General features: G+C 24.3%; 5 protein-coding genes and 2 non-coding genes across 7 annotated transcripts; 2 read left to right on the top strand and 5 right to left on the bottom strand.

Annotated features, from left to right (window-relative positions):
* Nucleotides 1–168: 168 nt before the first annotated feature.
* Nucleotides 169–2271, top strand: PCHAS_1356800 (conserved Plasmodium protein, unknown function; the record flags this gene model as incomplete). The annotated part of the gene is made up of 1 exon (XM_739964.2): nt 169–2271. The coding sequence occupies one exon, from the start codon at nt 169–171 to the stop codon at nt 2269–2271; it is 2103 nt and encodes a 700-aa protein (XP_745057.2).
* A 165-nt stretch (nt 2272–2436) lies between these two features.
* PCHAS_1356900 (conserved protein, unknown function) lies at nt 2437–4953 on the bottom strand (the record flags this gene model as incomplete). The annotated part of the gene is made up of 3 exons (XM_016799425.1): nt 2437–4390; nt 4499–4687; nt 4853–4953. The coding sequence occupies 3 exons, from the start codon at nt 4951–4953 to the stop codon at nt 2437–2439; spliced, it is 2244 nt and encodes a 747-aa protein (XP_016654715.1).
* Nucleotides 4954–6045: 1092 nt separating this feature from the next.
* Nucleotides 6046–7935, bottom strand: PCHAS_1357000 (conserved protein, unknown function; the record flags this gene model as incomplete). The annotated part of the gene is made up of 1 exon (XM_739962.2): nt 6046–7935. The coding sequence occupies one exon, from the start codon at nt 7933–7935 to the stop codon at nt 6046–6048; it is 1890 nt and encodes a 629-aa protein (XP_745055.2).
* Nucleotides 7936–10017: 2082 nt separating this feature from the next.
* On the bottom strand, nt 10018–12756 carry PCHAS_1357100 (CPW-WPC family protein; the record flags this gene model as incomplete). Its single annotated transcript, XM_016799426.1, has 11 exons — nt 10018–10052; nt 10185–10242; nt 10372–10586; nt 10697–10848; nt 10957–11462; nt 11554–11652; nt 11736–11756; nt 11845–11976; nt 12064–12153; nt 12241–12317; nt 12513–12756. The coding sequence occupies 11 exons, from the start codon at nt 12754–12756 to the stop codon at nt 10018–10020; spliced, it is 1629 nt and encodes a 542-aa protein (XP_016654716.1).
* Nucleotides 12757–13493: 737 nt separating this feature from the next.
* PCHAS_1357200 (serine/threonine protein kinase, putative) lies at nt 13494–16259 on the bottom strand (the record flags this gene model as incomplete). The annotated part of the gene is made up of 1 exon (XM_734615.2): nt 13494–16259. One exon carries the CDS (start codon nt 16257–16259, stop codon nt 13494–13496), a length of 2766 nt encoding a protein of 921 aa, XP_739708.2.
* A 1628-nt stretch (nt 16260–17887) lies between these two features.
* On the top strand, nt 17888–17959 carry PCHAS_1357240. Its single transcript has one exon. It is a non-coding gene; the product is annotated as a tRNA-Met (tRNA).
* A 682-nt stretch (nt 17960–18641) lies between these two features.
* On the bottom strand, nt 18642–18713 carry PCHAS_1357260. Its single transcript has one exon. It is a non-coding gene; the product is annotated as a tRNA-Pro (tRNA).
* Between the last annotated feature and the right edge of the window lie 772 nt (nt 18714–19485).

Here is a 19485-nt window from a genome sequence, read left to right on the forward strand (position 1 = left end):
TATTATATAATTTTTTTTTGTAAATTTTTTATTATAAACAAAATTGTAAATTTATAAATTTTTACTTATACTTTCAAATAAATGTAAATCTATATGCATGCGCAGGTATTTATGACCCAAGCCAAGATGAGTAAATAAATTTTTTCCCTTTTGTTTTTTTGAAAAAAAATGATTGTATTCCGAAAGGGAAAGAATATATTCCTTTGTTCACATTGGAATGGTAATACATTTAGGCTTAGTCCAAATATTTCAAAGAGGTGTGTTTGCAATTTATTGCCCAACTCTTTTATAAAAGTAAATTGCTTGGACCAAAATTTTAAAGGGAAATATTTCACAACTAGCCAAAATGAGGATATTTTGAAAAAAAAAAAAAACCACAACAATGATAACAATATAGGTAGCGAAAATAACACTACCGATTGTGACAAAAATTTATTTGTAGAAGAACTCAATAATGTCTTTAAAGAGTTTCCATTAGAAAATAAAAATAATCTAAGTAACGAAGATATATTCATTTCGATAGATTATAAACAAGATGAAAATAAACAGATCGGAAGCATTCTTAAAATGGATGACAACACATATGGTATAGTTTTACAGTTAAATAAAAATGATACTATCATTGGTAGAATAAAACATGTGGAAAAAGAATGTGTAGAAAATGAATATGAAACTGACTTAGGAAATATGAAATATAAAAATGTATACTCCCCATATGAGTACCTAAATTATCTATATTTAAAAAACGATAAAAAAATAAACATATTTAATATAAATAATAAAGAAACATTTAATAATAGGGTAATAACAAAACAGCTATATACTAATAATTTATTAATTGATTTATTTTATAAAATTAATTATGGTCAAAAAATATGTATTATAGGTGAAAAAGACCAAGGAAAACAAAATTTATTAAATTCAATTATTTATGAAAATTTACTCATTAATTTGATTAAAGAAAATGAAAAATTTTTTATTATATGCTCAACTAGCCATAAGTCAGAAATTGCAAGTATTTTTCAAAATTTATATGAACAGTTCAGAAAAAATGAAAATTGGCTAGCTGAAAATAGGGAAAAAAATAATGATGCCCCAATATATCAAGAAGAAACTAAGATAGACAAATTATATTCAAAAAATTATACATATGAAAATGTAAAAATTCCAAATGATATATTACTAATAAATTCAATACCACAAAATGACACAAAAGTAGCAACATATGTTTCCCCATTTTTGTCTACATATAATTTACATATGTATAAAAGTATGTACAAAAATGTTATATTAATATTTTATGACGTCGAAAAATATAGTACCATTGTTTTAGACTTACAAAAAGAGATGAATATATTAATAAAAAATTATTATGAAAAAAAAGAAAATATCAAAATGAGTAGCGAAAGATATGCACACAATATTTCAACATTGCCTTTTTCAATGTACACGATATTATCGAAATATTATTCCTTAACCATGTATCCCTATTTCAAATATAAAAATATAAATGATCAACTTAAAGATGATAGTAAATTGTCGAACATGGAAAATGCAGAAACGGATAATAGTGTCCATTCGTTAGAGAATTTCAAATATTCTGACTTGATAAATATGAAAAAAGAAAAAAATGAAAATAGTTGTACTTCAATAAATAGTGTAACAACATTTTTATTTTTAGATAGTGGCGAAAAAAACGAAATGATAGACATAAAAAATTATGCATTATCTTTATGTGAAAATAGTATATATTTATTTAAAAACAAGTTAGGAATATATCCTGAAATAAATATAAATAATGTTATTAAAAATTGTGTAATGGAAAATAATAAAATATGGGAATATATTAAACATGAAATTAGGCAAGTATTTGATAAAAGAAAAGAACTAATGGAATTAAATCAAAACAAAAAAATGATGAATATATATATAGATGATTGGGAAAATGAAGATCTGATTCATTATAATAATATTTATTATATATTAATGTATAATAATTTGAAAATATTTAATTTAAATACATTTGATCAAATTATTTTTTTAAAAATATTATTTAGTTATAATTTTACAAATGAAAATATATCACAAAAAAGTATTCAAGCTTTTTATCAAAAATTCTTTTATTATTATTTTCGTCATCGTAAATATTTTTCATATTTACATGCCCAGTATTATACAAATTTGTCTTCCTTTCAAGAGAAAGAAAATGCACACAACTTTCTTCAAAAAATCGAGACCGTCTTGAGATATACAAAACCACATTTTAGATAACCTTTATAAAACCAATTTTCAGAGACATACCAATTTGTCTTCAATACAAACACATTGTATATTTCTATTATGTGCATAAGACGGGGTAGTTGTCCATCATTTTTGGAAACACTATTATTACAATTATTTTTCTAGAACATAAAAAATGAAATAAAACGTATCCTATTATTCATTCCCATAACTGTCATCATAATCGTCATCATACGAATCGATGTCGTTATCGGCGATGTTTGAATATTCTTCATCTGCTTCAAATTCATCATCTTGATCTTCATCAAATTCGTTCATGATATTTGAACTTCCATCATTTTCTATATTATCAATATTTTGAATTGTTTTTATATCTTTTTGATGATCATTATTATTTGATTGATTATTTTTTTTGAATTTTTCTATTTCAGAAATGTCCGAATCATTTAATTCGTCAGCATCTGAAAAAATGGATTCATTATTAGAAAGGTTTGGATTTTCCTCCTTTTCAAGTTTGTTTTGTTTTGTTTGCTCATCCCCTGTGTCCATTTCTTTATCTATTTTTGCTTGTAACATAATTTGACTATCATTTTTTGCCTCCTTTTTAAGCTCATCTTTAATAACTATTCTATCTAACGAATCTATTAATACATTTTCGATATATTCATTATTTATATTTATGATGACATGGAATGCACTAGGTGATCCTAGTAATATTCCTGTTATTGGTTCTTGATTTTTATTTTTAAAAAAACAAATAACTTCTTTTCCAATATTTTGATTCCAATCTCGTCTACAAACTAAAATATTTTGACTAGGTAATGACGAAACAACAAGTTCATAAAATGGCAAAACATAAATATCTTCTTCAATTTCTAAATCTTTTAATCTTTTCGCTATTTTTTTTATTAGCTGTTTTAAATCAAATAAAGTTATTTTATAATTTTTTCCTTCTTCAACAGTTATATATATATCCATTTTTCCAGCAGACCAAGAAATATCATATAAATCTAAATTAGATGGTCTTCTCAATTCTTTATATGGATAATCATACATTATTACATCTCGAATAACTTCTTTTGTTCTTTCTCTCCAATAGCAATTTAATGAATCATCCCATTCATATAACATATTATCAATTGGTGATTTGGCTTTATTATATAATATATTATTTTCAAGAAGTCGAAATTCGTCATTTGAATTATTGTTTATTTCATTTTGTATATCATCCGATATATTTATTTTTTCATTCTCTTTGTCTTCATCTTCTGCATATAAATTGTCTTTATTTTTTTCATCAAGCTGATCCATTGTTAATAATTTATGACCACCTGCTGAGTATTCTTTATATTTTTCAATTGCTTCATCACTTTTTTTTTTATATCCTTTTCTCATTTTTAAATATAATTGTTGTGTTTCATAAGGTAAAAGATCAAATTCCTCTTTTGTTAATCTCCAGTTTTTTCTTGAATATTTACTTCGTTCATTCCATTTTTGAAATTCATATTTTGCTTCCTTAATTGTTTTCACATCCTTTTTATAATATAGCTTTCTTATTTCATCAACTGTTGTTGGTAATGTTTCCGATTTAGGTTCTTCATCATTTTTTGTTTCACTATCATTACTGTTGGTTTTATTGTCAGTAAGCATTTTTTGTTTATATTCAAAATATCCTTTTTTATCATATGAAATATTATATTCTATTTCCATGTCTGTTTTTTTAAACTCATGATTATTATTATTTTTTTTTAATTCACTAAAAGATGGCCATGGCCCAATGCCATTGAAATCGGCATCATATTCTGTAAGATCATCTTCCATATCACTTTCAAGAAAACAATCTACTTGATAAATTTTTTGATCTTTATCCACATTTTTTTTTAAATTATATGGTATACTAGATTGGTTATTTTTATCTATACTTTTAATTAAACTTGGGTGTACATATTTTTCATAATTTATATCATTTATATAGTCTTCTATTGTTGGATTAGTAGTCCCCTTTTCTTTACCCACATTTTCAACTTCCTTCGTCTCAATGATACTCTCGCTACTTTCGCAATTTTCCCCTTCCCCTTCCTCTTCATTATTTTTGGACCCGTCCCATTGTCTTGTATATAGATTGTCAGGTACCGTTATAAAAGGATATCTACAAGTGCAAAGAAAAGCGTTTAAAGAATGTTTTCACCAATTACAAAGTTTAAACTTTATAACTTATAAATTTATTTATCCCTTTTCGTGGGATTTATTTACTTACATTGGTTCTTGTGGAATATTATATTTTAAATATTCTTCAGGAATATTATTTTCAAGTGTATTTGAAATCTTTATCGAATGTAATTTTTTATGTTTTCTCTTCTTTATCACATCTTTTATATTATGTAACCTTTTGTTAATAAAATTCAAGTATTCTGTTTTAGGTGGATTTATGGCAAAATGTGGGTACCTATAGAAATATGAATAATGTGTGTGATAAATGATTTCTAAATTATATTTGCACGAAGTAAATATCATGCATTTAATTTGCAATTAAGGAAGCCGACTGTTAACACTTCCTTCCTTTCACAGACACAAACATGATAAATGGTTGTTCCTATTTTTTTTCTCTTACCTTGATATGCGCTTACTGTAACATACTATTTCACAAATTCTTGTACATAAAAAAATTATTAAAAAAATTCTATGTATTTTCCATATCTGAATTAAAAACATTATATAACCTATAATCTTCAAATAATAAGGGGGAAAAAAACAAACAAAAAATAATTCATATATTCATGATGCTCTTAATATAATTTTTTTATTTCACTGAATATTTAAATCGGCTAGCCTATGCATTGAAAAAAGCAGACGAAAAAAAAACAAAATTATAAATTATAAAAAAAAAAATAAATATATTAACAAGCGAAGGAATACATGTAATTAATCTAACACCACAAACACAAAGTAGTATCAATAATTCATATATGAATGCACATAACCCTTTTTTCGTCACCTTAAAAATCCGAAAAATATAAAATATTATAACTCATACAAAATATAGTAAAATTATTGTAGCAAATAGTGACATTCTTAAGTATATTTTTCTTTGACTTTCATTTTAGTTCAATTCATTTTTACACAAAATGAATAAAAAATGGTTAGCTAGCTAATTACCAAAAATATAAAACTAAAAAAAAAAAAAAAAAATACAATTTATACCACTCTATAGTATTTTCCAATATAGCTGTTTGGGAAATTAAAGAGCATATGTTCCCAAGTTGTGGTAAAGACTTGGCTATAATTTGGTCTCCTTTCTTTAGGGTGTAAGCGCGTTTATGCTATTTCATATACACATTGTTAGTTTTAAAAAGTTACAACAAAAATTGAATAAAATTGGGAATATGTAAATAAATAAATGAATAATAAAATGATAGAACATGACGTAAAAAAATACTGAAAAATTGTTAAAGCAGTTGCAATTCAGGTGAAATATCACCTTGACATTTTAAATAATATCATATATTACATGCATAATATGCACACACACATACATGCAAATATTGCAACGTTAAATAGCCATAAACAGCTAGCCATTTTTTTTAAAATATGGGTATATAAATTTAAAATATTTCCCATTAAATCTACCAATATTTCGGTACAATCATAATACAGAATTGAGTAAGACGAAAAAATGCATGTGGTATGTGTGTGTATTTTATTCGAAAAAAAACCATTTAAAAAAATATTTATTATGGAATTTTTTACATGGCTATAGCATTGAATAATATGAACTGTTCATGTAAAAATGGTATATACAAAATTTTATATGCGATTTGCATCCAATTTGACCAAATACTCAATATCATTTGGTGAATTGCTAGTCCATTTCTTTGGTGGATTAGAGGGGAGATACCAATCAGCTTCGTCGATATTTTTCGTACCTGCTGATTTAATAATTAATTTTAAAAATTCATGTTTCATTTGTTCAAAATCTTGATATACTTCATTTCTTTTTTCAATTAAATAACCACATGCCTTAACGCCATTATTTATTTTTGCTAGTCTTAAATATTTTGCTGAACTATTATATTTAAAAGTAGCTGTATATATAACCTTAAAAATAGTTAATATATGATCTCTAAACTTAGAAGAGTTATTAGGCTCAACAAAAATAATATATGAATTACCTTTGCTATTTTTACAATTTTGTAAAGAGTCTGATAAACTATTAAACATTTCAACAACTGATGGTGATATTTGAAGATCTTCTTCCCAATCAAAACAGTTTCCTATATTATCCATTCTACATGTAATATAATCTAATGTACTTTTTGAAAAGATATATTTAAATGTATGCATTTTAATAAAATCTGTTTTTGTGTTTTGTTCCGATATATTTGATTGTGTAACTACAGCATTTAGATAATCATCTTTATAATATTTCATATCTAAAACTTTAATAAATTCAACTTTTCTTTTTAAAAATAAGTCTTTTAATTTTGGGCATTTTAAAGCTTCTTGGCTAGCTAACCCACTAAATTCTGCACCAATATATCGACCAACAGTTCCCCATTTTTCAAACATTTGTACAGCCATAGGATGATTTCCATGTCCTATTTCCATTATAGGATCATTTTCACTTATAGGAGATGAATATTCCTTATTATCTATTTTAATTTTTTTAATTTTTCCTTTTAATAGTTCGGTTATTATATTAACTGCTAATTCAGTAGTAAATCCAGTGAAAGGTCGTACTTTATCAACATTTTGTGTGTAGTAGTCATCCCAACATTTTTCTTCATCTTCGGGAATAAAATCAGATTGAACTGGCTCACTCGAACCAATAGAATTACTGTTATTTCCACTACAAGATTCAGTACTTTTTAATTGCTCGTTTTTTAAATTTTCGATATTTTCATTTAGCATTTTATTAATTTTTGATTTAATTAATCTTTCACTTCTTTTTAATGGACTATGTAAATATGATACATATTCATTTTTAATTCTTTCTGGTAGTTCATTCATATTTGATTCATCAATTATCCATTTATTTTGTTTTATATCTTCTTCATTCTCTTGAGAAAGATATTTTTTTGTATCTTTTATTGGAGTATGTAAATGGACTAGTTCGTTATATACGGACTTTCTTTTTATACTTCTTGAGCATACACTATCATTATCTTTTTTTTTATCTCCGTCATTTATTCTTCTTTTACTAGTATATCTCCTTTTTGGGGTAGTAAATATGGAAATTTTATTTTCACAATCTTCATAATTATATAATTTAGATTGATTAAACTTATTTGGTGTATAGACTCGTTTTTTATTTGATGAATATCCTTTTATATAATTACAACTATTTTCATTTCCTTTATTACAAGGTGTCTTATCACACACATTCATCATTAAATCATTTGAAAATCCATCAGTATTAGAAAATTCGCTCATATCTGCAAGCTCTTTTATTTCTTCAAGTTCATTCATCTTTACAAAATTTTCACTTAATTTTTTTTCTTGATCACATAAAGCCTCTCCTTTTTGTAAAGAAGGTATATTTAAAATATTTTTTTCTATCTCTTTGCTTAAATTAGTTATCCCCGATTTCTGTAAACTCACTAAATTGCTATATTGTTTCTTTTTTTTAGCGAGCTCGCAACGATCTTGATTGCTTTCGGTTTTGTAAGTACATTCCTTTTGATCTAGGGCACTCATTATAGCAACTTTTATATATTTCTACAAATTTTGGATATTTAGTTTTTATTACTACAAGATAAAGTGGGTGCTTTATGCAACGAGTGCAGCGTCCCTCTTTTTATATTTGCGCAATTATGCGTCTATTGTATGTATTATATACGTGTGCGAAAGTGTGTGCACATATGCTTATTTTACTTTTTTTTTTTTTTGGCTAGCCAAATACAACTTTTTTATGTATGTACATGTATTTTTCACAAAAAAAAAAAACGAAATATTAATGTGTCAGAATTTGGCTACTATGCAATAAGGCTTTTCCAATTATAAAATATCCTGCTTATTTAGTCGATACTATGCTTATTTGTTTAGTCCCTCGCCAAGTTGCTAGCTTAACCTCTTAGTTTTTTGATTTAATATATGCCTGTATGATCAGACATGCATATAGCCTATATCAATTTTGGATACCCAAAATGTTAATAAACATTTTAGTTTCAGTAATAATATATATATTCTGTATTTATTCGATATATATATTTTTTTTGTAAAAGGCTAAAGGTAATAATAAATATATTGATATTCAAATAAGAAAAAAACAAATACATATATATTTTTTATATAATAATTACCACCATTTTATTGTTCTACTGTTTAAATGGTAATTAAAATAATATATCTTCTTAGCAACTCCTTTCGAAGGGAATTGAGGAATGTATGCATATATATTACAATATGTATCTTCAAAAAAAAACCAAAAAAAAAAATAAAAGAATGGAAATAATGTATCAAATGGTTTTACTTTTTCTTTTGTGTTGGTCTCTTTTAAATATTCTCTTTATTATATCAAAATTGGTATGCCACATTTATTGCTTTAAAAATATAAACATTAAAAGAATGAAAGATGGGAAAAAACACAAAAAAACAAACTAAAAAAGATATGCTATTTGTATATATTTAACAAATTATGAATATGCAAAAAGTAGCAATTATTTTTATATGCAATATATATTCATTATCTCCAATATTTTTAACTTTATTTTTTTCCCTTTTTATATAAATGATACAAGTATCATTGTATACAACAATTTTAAAATAAATTTATTCTAATTTTTTTTTATGGGGGGAGAATAAATTTACATTTAAAAAAAAAGTAAACAGAACAATTTTTAGCCCAAAATTTGTGTAAATAATATTTTCAAAAATTGTATGCTATATATAAAGTATTTTTTTTTAAATTCAGTCTAATTATTATACTTATTAGTATTATTATTAAATATACATATTTATTATTATTTTTTTTCTGGTCGTTTAATCGTATTACTTTTTCTCCTATTTATTGCATCCCAATTTTCCACTTGTTAATTGTTAACGCATAATGCATATTTTTGGAAATGGTATTTGGGGGCATACTTTTTGGATTTTTTTTTACTTAAAAAAAATATGCCATATTATTTTTAAAATAAATCAGCAAAATCAAATAAACAAATATGTACATAATTTATATTATACACTGCACAACATAAATCATAAGAACAAAATTAGTTACTACCAAATATTTATGCATAAAAATATAACATGCGAATATATCATTTGGGTATTAAGAATAGTTCGCTATTTTTCTCTTACTTTTTTTTTTACACTTAGTAAAAGGATATCCATTTTAAATGGAGAAATAAATTTTTTGTTTTTTTTTTATTGTCCTTTTAAGACAACAAAGTAAGCATATAAATAAATACAATATGTTGTAAAAAAAAAAATTAAATAAAAAACATGCTTTGACAAAAACAAAGTAAAATAATTATGTGGCTTTTCATAAAATATTATGATGCCCTCCCTCATGCTTATTGACAAATGTAAAAATATAAAATTTTCAAAATCCAACTGGTATATATATTTTTTTTTTCTCGTCATTCTTTTCTACACCCTTTACTTCCTATTCATTAAGAAGAAAATATATAAGTGCAGATATTTCCAATTTTTGGGAATATTAAAAAAAATGAAAATGAGAATATATTTTCTATCCTCATTTCAACTAATTAATAATAATGTTCTATCATTTTACGGATATATATTCTATTTGTATAAATAAATACTAATAAAAGTTATTTAAATAATTGATCCGGTTATTGAGTCAACTGGGCCTGAAAAAAAAATATTATGTTCATAAATAAAAAGTTAGCTAGACAGCTAGCGAAAATCACCAAACATATATATCCACCGTGTGTGCAATGTCATAAATAAAAAAGCAACAAAATATTATTTTATATATTTACCATTATCCCATTTGGGCTGTCGTTCCCCAGAATAATTAAAGGGTAACTTAGTGTATATCTGGAATTGTTCGAAAAGTGAACATGCATATATGTATTATATGTGCAGGCATGTGTGTAAAATAAAAAAAAAAAAATAAATATTAGTATAAAGCAAAAAATAAAGACATTAAAAATTGAAAAGCTTTACATGTGAATTCTGAATTTCAGATATACATGGCCAATCTATATTACAAAACTTTAAATAATAATTTCTCTGACTATCTGAAACATTTTGAAATTTAGAATATGATTTACAAATTTTACTTTTATAATTAATTGGCGATTTACAAAATCCTTCTTGATTTGATGGTATCCACCCTAAAGGGCATTTGAACGAGTAGTTACGTTGGCAATTCTCTCGATCTATTAATAAAAATAGGAACAAGCATATATGCATATTTAATTTGTGTTAAAAATAAAACTAGTACTGGATAAAGGTTACTAGATTGCATTCTTTTGTCATGTTTAATTACCTTTAAAAGGAAAATCCACATTACAAGAAATGGAAAAAGATTCCTTTTGTTGTGAAGTCATATTAAAAAATCCAACCTCATCATTGCACTTTGAGCTTTTTATATAATTTTCTGGGGCACGACAAAATCCGTTATTTAGTAGAAACCACCCACTTAAAAATGAAAAAAGCAAACACACAAATGTATATATATACATGTACATTTTAATATGCATATATTCCCTTTAAAAAAAAAACTATATGATAACAATTATTTCTTACATTGGGCACGGTACATTGTAATCCCGTTCATATTCATTAACTCTGATACTGTAAGGCCAATTAACTAAGCAGGCAATTTCAATACTTTTTTTTCCTTCTTCAGTATTATATTTTTTAAAGTTTGATATTTTGGGGCATGGTCCATTATAATCACTTGGTGATTTACATTTATACTGATCTATTTTTGTCCAATTTAATGGACATAGAGAATCAAAATTAGTTTCATAAATTACTGATTTGCATCTCCATCTTATTCCACATAATGTTTCGAATTCTTTTTTTTCAGATATGGTTTTATCAGAAAAATCAATAGCACTTCTGCATTTATTATTTTTATATAAACTTCGACATACTCCTTTCCCCATATCAATCCAATTAATAGGACACACTGAATTGTAGTCGGTTCCATATTTACACTTTAAAGGAAGGCATTCCCAATTTGAGTCACAAATGTCAGCCCAACTTTCCTTCTGGTTGTCGTACAAGTACATCAGCTTCTCCTGCACCTGATTTGTTCGTCCAAACAGAATGTAGAAAATGTAGTAAAATATAGAAAAATATGCAAAATGTAGCAACATGAACGGAAGCAGTGAATACCTCATTGCATGGGCCTTCATACGATGGTAGGGGCACGCAACCCGAGCTCGTTCGAAAAAAGTTAAAGGGGCATGGCAATGAGTAATCTTGAATGCACACCTAATTTACGAAAAAGGGAATAAAAAATTGTGGAAAAATAAAATATACATATACATTTTTTTTGAAGTCTAAATAATTCTTACCTCATCTGAATCATCAGTCATCTCAAAAGTGAAAAAAAATGTCATACATATGTATATATATAAATATATTTTTAAATTAAATGCAAATAAAAAACATTTTATCATTTACTTGCTCAACTTCTTCTATTTTATTAGAATCCATTTTTTTGTATATTGTATCTTTGTTCATTGCATTGATAACCTCCGCTTGATATTTCTTTATATTTTCGGATTCAGTTTCTTTTTCCTTCAGATCTTCATTCTAAAAAGAAAAGAAAATATAATAATCATATTCCAATATTAATATAAAAAAAAATTATTTATAGAAATATATTTTTTTTTTTAATACTTGGCCATCTGATGATGAAAAGTTTTGAGCCGATTCTTCCAAGTGATCAGATAAAAATTCACTATCCTCCCTGGCTTCTTCTTCTTCTTCCTAAAATGGGTATACACATAAATATATGTGAATATACATTTCTTGAAAATCGTATAAATGTAAACGTCATTTAATTCAATGCTTTACTTCAGTAAGGCCCGATGGTGGTAACTCATTGATATTGTATTTCTGCTTAATCATATTTTCTGACTCATTAACAATGTCTAGAAATGAATAAAGAAAAATGATGAGAAAAATATATGTTTAAAAATTATTTAAATAATTAAAAAAGTTTTTTTATTCATATTAAGTATATATATTTTGAATACTATATATGTTTAGACCCCTATGATAATAAAAGGTATGTCTATACATTTTCACAATATGGGGCATTTGCAGTCTCTCATTTTTTGTCTTACTTTTTATATTTTCATCAGATTTGGTAGCAGCTTTGTTTTCCCTTATAATCCTATTCATATCATTTTCTTCAACTTCATTATTATTTTCTGATGATTCATTTCCTCTCGGATATTTATCATCTAAATCAGCGTCTCCAGAAAAGATAAATGTTTTTTTATTTATTTCATTTGGTCGAATAATGGAATTTCCAAACTTAAGAGCATTAAAAAAGGACAAAAAAGAAAAAATAACAATATATTTCATTTAATAAAAAAAGCAAAATTAAAAATATTCACATGAATATAGATCGAAATAGTGGTAATAACAGTAACATCAATTATGACAACATAAGTATCACCCTAATCTGGTTTAAGTAAAATTTTAAACTATACATAACAATTATTTAAAAAAATTGAATTTTAAAAAGTATACAAAAGTTTTAAATAATTTTTCTCATTTACAATGTATATAAACCTGTACATTATTTGATAGCATAATATAGTTAACAATTCTTATTTGTTCTAGTAACAAATTTCGTATAATTAAGTGTGTGTAAAAAAAAGGACATTAAAGGAATGTGCTTGTGGGCATTCATTTATTATGTAGACATTATTTTTTCATTTACTTGCATAAAACAAGTGTATGTACATTTTACTATATAGTTGGTTAGTAGGAAAATATTCCCAATAATGCATACATAAGCATATGTAAATTTATAAGCATAATAAATTATGAATATTGTTTAAAAATTATATTTAAATGTTATGTTAAAATGAAAGACGATTATAAAAATTGGAAAAGTTGAGTCATAAAAAAGCGGAAAAATATTTCATTAGTATATATAATATCGTAATATTACATATATGTATTTTTGCACACAAAAAATACCAAGTTAATTTAAATAAAATATGTACGTGCAGGTAAATACAACAACAATAAAAAAAAATACCAAAATAAAAATACAATTTAGCTAGCTGAGTCATAATTGTTAAGAAAATTTCTTAGCTATCTGAAAACCATGCATGCTTAAGAGCTTCTTCGGAAGTTATCCTTGTTTTGTAATCGAAATCGAGGAGACGTCTAAGAAGGTCGCGAGCATTTTTATCCGGCAGTCCAACACCTGATGGATCACGTTCTTGTAATATTTTTTGGAACTGCTCATCATTGCAATTATTTTTAAAAAATGTATAATTTTCCTTTCTTTGTTGAAGGAATTTACTTTGAATTTTATCAAATTTAATAGTATTATATTTATTATAGTTCGATTGTTCATTATATTTATGTATACATTTCCAGTTTGGGCACACTGGGGAATTTGGCAAAGATATTAATGAATTGTACTTATTAGACATCATATTATTAATAAGGTTATATTTTTTTCGTTTAATTTCAGTAAGATTTTTCGTATTAGCGAAATATTCTAGTTTGTTTATAATTAAATTTTTTCTATATATAGAAGAATATTGAAGTGCGTTTTTTTCATTATCTCTCATATCATAGAGAGGTATAAGCCTATCAGGGGGTTGACTAGCCCACGGTATTAAACATAATTCCGAAAGCCCTTGTATAAAAATTACTTCTTTTAATGTATCTTTAGAATATTTTGAATACATTCGTTTTAATTTCATTTCATTTCTTTTATTTTTTACTTCCAAGGGATTTTTGGTACCTAACACAAATTGTAAGAATACTATTCCAATACCCCACATATCATAATATGGTAATCGCATAAAATTATTTTTCATATGCCCAAATAAAGATTCTGGAGGTTGATACCCTTGTGTTTCTTCTTCCATAGTAGGTGTAAAAAAAAACGATTCATTTTTATATTCAACGGCACTACCCCAATCCCCTACTCGAACAGTAAATGGAGTATTTGGTGATACAAAAATATTTTCCATTTTAATATCTCGGTGTGTAATATCTTTTTTATGAGCAATATTTATACCATTTAATATTTGACGCATCAAATCTTTTATTACTAACATTCCTATATTTTGTTTTTTTATACTCCACCATAATTTACTAGGACTAATCATACCAGAGTTATTTTTATCCGTTTCAAACAGATGTTGTGATAGTGAATATCCTTCATTTGCAAATACAATCCATATAAATGTAATATGTTCTTTAGTATCTTCACTAATTTCATATTCTTTAAAATGTTCTATATATCTACTTATATTATCACAATTTTTAAAAATTTCTCCAAAATATACTTCCCTCATAGCACTTATTTCATATTCCTTTTCTCTCTCATCATCATTTAAGTTTTTTTCATTTTCATCGACCCTTTTTTTTATAAGTATCTTTTTCAAAACCACATTCCGAAATGGCACATTTTTATTTAAATTAATACCATACCATATTTCTCCATATGCACCTGCCCCTAATTTATTTTGAATAGAATAGTTTACTCTTTTATTATAATATTTATCTACTTTATTATTTTTCTCATCATCTTTTTTTTCTGGATTTTCTAAAAATAAATGTTTTGTAAAATCAAGCATTTTGTATTTACTTTTTATCCAATTGGGCATTGGTTGATAAGTTGGTTTATCTTCATTATGCACATCACTTAAATAAAAAACTTTGTCAAAATCGTAGTATGCTCCAACATCAGATCGCTTCCCCTTTTGGATCAACTTTTCGATGTTGCTATAAATATTTTCATCTCTAATTTTTAAAGAATATAAGGATTCATCAGAATTAATAACACAGTTTGAACATATATTTTTTTTATTTTGTTTTATTATAGTTGTTTCATTTTGTGTTATTTCTGTCCTTGGTAAATGGATAACCTCTAATTCATATGATCGTGCTATCTTTGTTTTTTTTAAAAGAGTTTTTATTTTTTTTTTAAGATAATATTTATTATTCAATATATGATTCATATAAGGATTATTATCTTCATTTTGTTTTTTATATTCATTTAATTTATGAATTTCATTTTTTATAATTTTTTTTTCATTATTATATTCACATTTGGTAGTTTCATTGTCTTTACACTTGTTATATAAACTTTTATTATTAACATAATTTTCTTTGTCTTTTTTAATTTGATTTTCATTAATTAGGACACCAATTGATGAATAGGCATGTGCTCCTTCACTACTTATATTTGCTAACATTGAATTAGAAGTAGTTTTATTTTTTTCTTTACCATTTTTATTATCAACACCATCTGGGTTAGATATTTTATCATTATTCTCAATAAAGCTAAGATATTTTTGTTTATTTTTTGATGAATCATTGTACACCTCCTTAGCATATGCATACTGATAAAAGAAGTGACTGCTATGGGTTTTATGTTTTTGTTCTTGAGTTATAACATGATTAATTATATTTTGTATTTGCTCAATATAATAACAATAGATATAAGAAAAAATATAAAATAATACAATGTAATTTTCTTTATTATATAAAAGTGAAACAACATATGAACTAATAGAAGCTTCATTTTGGTTGTTTTCCTGATTTGCATTTTCTGCATATATATCAATTCGATTCTCTATATTTTCATTGTTATTGTTACTAAATAATATCTGTAGTTTTTGATGTTTTGAAGTTAGGTATGGTGGCACAAATAAAATAAGGATATCATTTTTACTAACGTCTATATGCCTTTTCCATATTTCATTATAATTTAAATTATTCACAAAAAAATGGACATTTATCAAATACCAAAAAGAGCAATAGAAAACTTTAATAAGAGATATTACTTTGCATAATATGCATGTGTAAATTACACATGAATATAATTTCATTTTTTTTTTTATAATTTTTTTAATTATATTATATTACAAAAAAAATAGTTGAATAATGACTAGCCAAATAAACGAAACAATCCAACATTTGTGAAGGAATAAATAAAATTGAAATTTTTATAAATTTTATATGACAAACCAAAAATGTAAAAAATTGTAATATATAATAAATACAATTTTTTTTTCCTATTTAAAAAATATATATTATTGATATATATAGAAAAAATAACACCATTTTCTTATACATAGCACATTCCTCTTTAAGGTTATGAAATAATTTTTTTTCTAAAGTAAGGTGTATAGTGCATATTGCTATACTTATGTAGGTATATTTTTTGATTTATTATAGGATGGAAATATTACAATTAAATTTATATAATAGTGAAATAATTGTAAAATAAAATGCTATATTATACTATATAATATCTTTGTGCTATCATTTTCTCAATGCATATCCATTTGTTCATGAAGAAAAGAGAAAAGAATGGTCTTAACCTCAATAAAAAAAATATAACTAAATGAATTATTATTGTAACATTGTTTACCTTGCTTTTTATACCATAATCTATTATTTATCAAAATAAAAAGACACACTATAAATAAATTCACTTGCAAAAAAACTACTTGTAGAAAACAATATTTAATATCCCACCATTTATGCTATACCTATGATTATTAATTAGATAGATCACAGAAATTTGCTATATTATGGATGTTATAGATTAATATGCATATGCAAGGTAAATTATTTTTATTTTTTTTTTTTGTTAGTGCTATTCCAGCTAGCTAAATGAAATAAATTTTATGTAGAATTTACTGAGCTAGTTATCCCAATTTTCCTTTATTCATATAAAAACATATGTTCAATAATGATAAGATTAATTAGCTAGCGATTTAAACACTCATACCTTTCCAATTTCTATACCTTTTTTTTTTGTGAAATAAATATATATTGCCGTTCAGGTAAAAAATGAAAAATTATGAACAAAATTATTTCATCACATTATACTATTAAAAAGATATTATTAGCAATATTGGTAGATATTAATATAAAGAAAACTCTCATTATTTCCCAAATGTATTATAAGCATATATTTATGAATACCTAGTGAATTTGCGCATTTTCTAAAGCTATGTATTTTTCTCTTTTTATGTAAATATAAATCCATAAAATTGTGTTAATACTAACATTTATGACGCAAAAGTAATAAATGCATTTTATATAAAAAGTTTATAAAAAAAAAAAGTCAAATCGTCTCCCTATATTTTATTATTTATCCCTTTTCCACTAATTTTCCAACTATTTTACTAAATATAAAAATAATTTTATTAAAAATGGTAAGTATAAAGATAAAAATGAAATTTTTTATTTTGTGTATAATATATCCTTTAAAATATAAAATTGCTCACAAAAAAATGCATAATATTTTATATCGAAAAATTGTTAAAATGTTAATTGTTAAATTTTCAAAATAGAATTTATTTTGAATACAAAAAAAATATTACAAATATTAAAAGTGTATCATAAAATAAAATGATACACGACAATAAAAATTTATTTTTATCGTTATCATCTTTTTAATACAAAATTTAAGACCCATAATTTTTATTTCTATTATTTTTTTGAAAGCAGCGTAGCTCAGAGGAAGAGTGGGGGGCTCATAACCCCCAGGACCGTGGATCGAAACCACGCGCTGCTATATTTCTAATTGCATAAAAAAAATTTGTATACCCAAGGAAAATATTTTCCAAAAAATATAAAATTAAAAATATAAAAAAAAAACACTATTTCCCAATCCATATAAAATATAAAAAAATAAATGGGAAAATAGTTAAAAAAAAGAAAAGTGGAAAAAATGAAATAAAAAATAATGTAAAAAAAAAATAAAAATTTTATTCCATTTTTCTTTTTTATACCTCCTTAAATGAAGCCTATATATTTATATTTTTTCCATGTAAGCTTATTATATAGTATTTATTATGTATTATAATATGCTTTCCGCCAGTTAGTTCCTAAGGCATATGTAAAAAACACCCCCTTTGTATATATACGTAAAAAGGGATATTATATAGTATAGCTTATTATATATATAATAATTGCTTTTAAATGAAAATATTAAAAGTATATGTAGTATGCATATAGTATGACGCCCCTTCACCCTATATAATATTATGGCCCTTAAATTTTATTGCTGTGCATGTTCTCAACCAAATAGTGTATATATATGCCCTGTTTAGGTAGTCACAAATTTTATATTTATGCTTACTTTTTATAAGAAAAATAATATAACAATTAATTTGCGTACGTAAATAATAGCATTTTTTTCATAAGTAAAGTAGTAGTACAATGACAAAATGAAAAGATATAAAATAATTTTTGAAGGGCTACTCCGGGAATTGAACCCGGGACCTCTCGCACCCAAAGCGAGAATCATACCACTAGACTAAGTAGCCAACTACATATAATGAATTACCAAAATGGCTAATTAATATTAAATAATAAATATTATAAAAAATAATTTACCATTATAATTTTTTTTAAATAATTGGCTAAGCATAACTATTTAACCTTATGCAAATATTATACTTTATAAAAAAAAATAATATTTTTTACAAATTAAACAATTTCTTAAAATTTAATAAAAAAAAAAAATAAAGCTTGTTTATTTGGAAAATTAGCAAACACACCATATGGCTAATTTATACTATATGTATTTGGTAACATAATTTAATGACCATTTTATGGTTTAGCCTTTCCTTAAATAATTAATTTTTTATTTTGTGAATATATTGTTTTTCTTTTTTTTTTAAACTGCAATTATAGTAAAAATATATATAATCCAAAAATGAATAGCTATAAAATAAAGGATACGACGATTGAATAAATGTCTATATAACTTATTTGTCTTTAAGTTTGTAATAAAAATAGACTGTTTATTATTTTTACAAGTCTAGGATAGTTTACACACTATAATAACTATTTTATTTATTTATGTTTAAGTGTAAAAATTGTAATAAAGACAAAAAAATAAAAAAAAAATTATACAGGATTAATGAAAATTTTTTCAATAATAATTTAATATATAATTTTTTCAACTTTTTATGTATATATATTAAAATGATTATTTACAAATACTATTGTCCAATTTTATGAAAAAAAAAATAAAATAATTGAGATGGCAATTTGTATAAAATAAAACTGAAACAACCCATATATTTATGAAAA

Source organism: Plasmodium chabaudi (assembly GCF_900002335.3).
Source record: "Plasmodium chabaudi chabaudi strain AS genome assembly, chromosome: 13".
In the NCBI taxonomy this organism is placed as follows: Eukaryota; Apicomplexa; class Aconoidasida; order Haemosporida; family Plasmodiidae; genus Plasmodium; species Plasmodium chabaudi.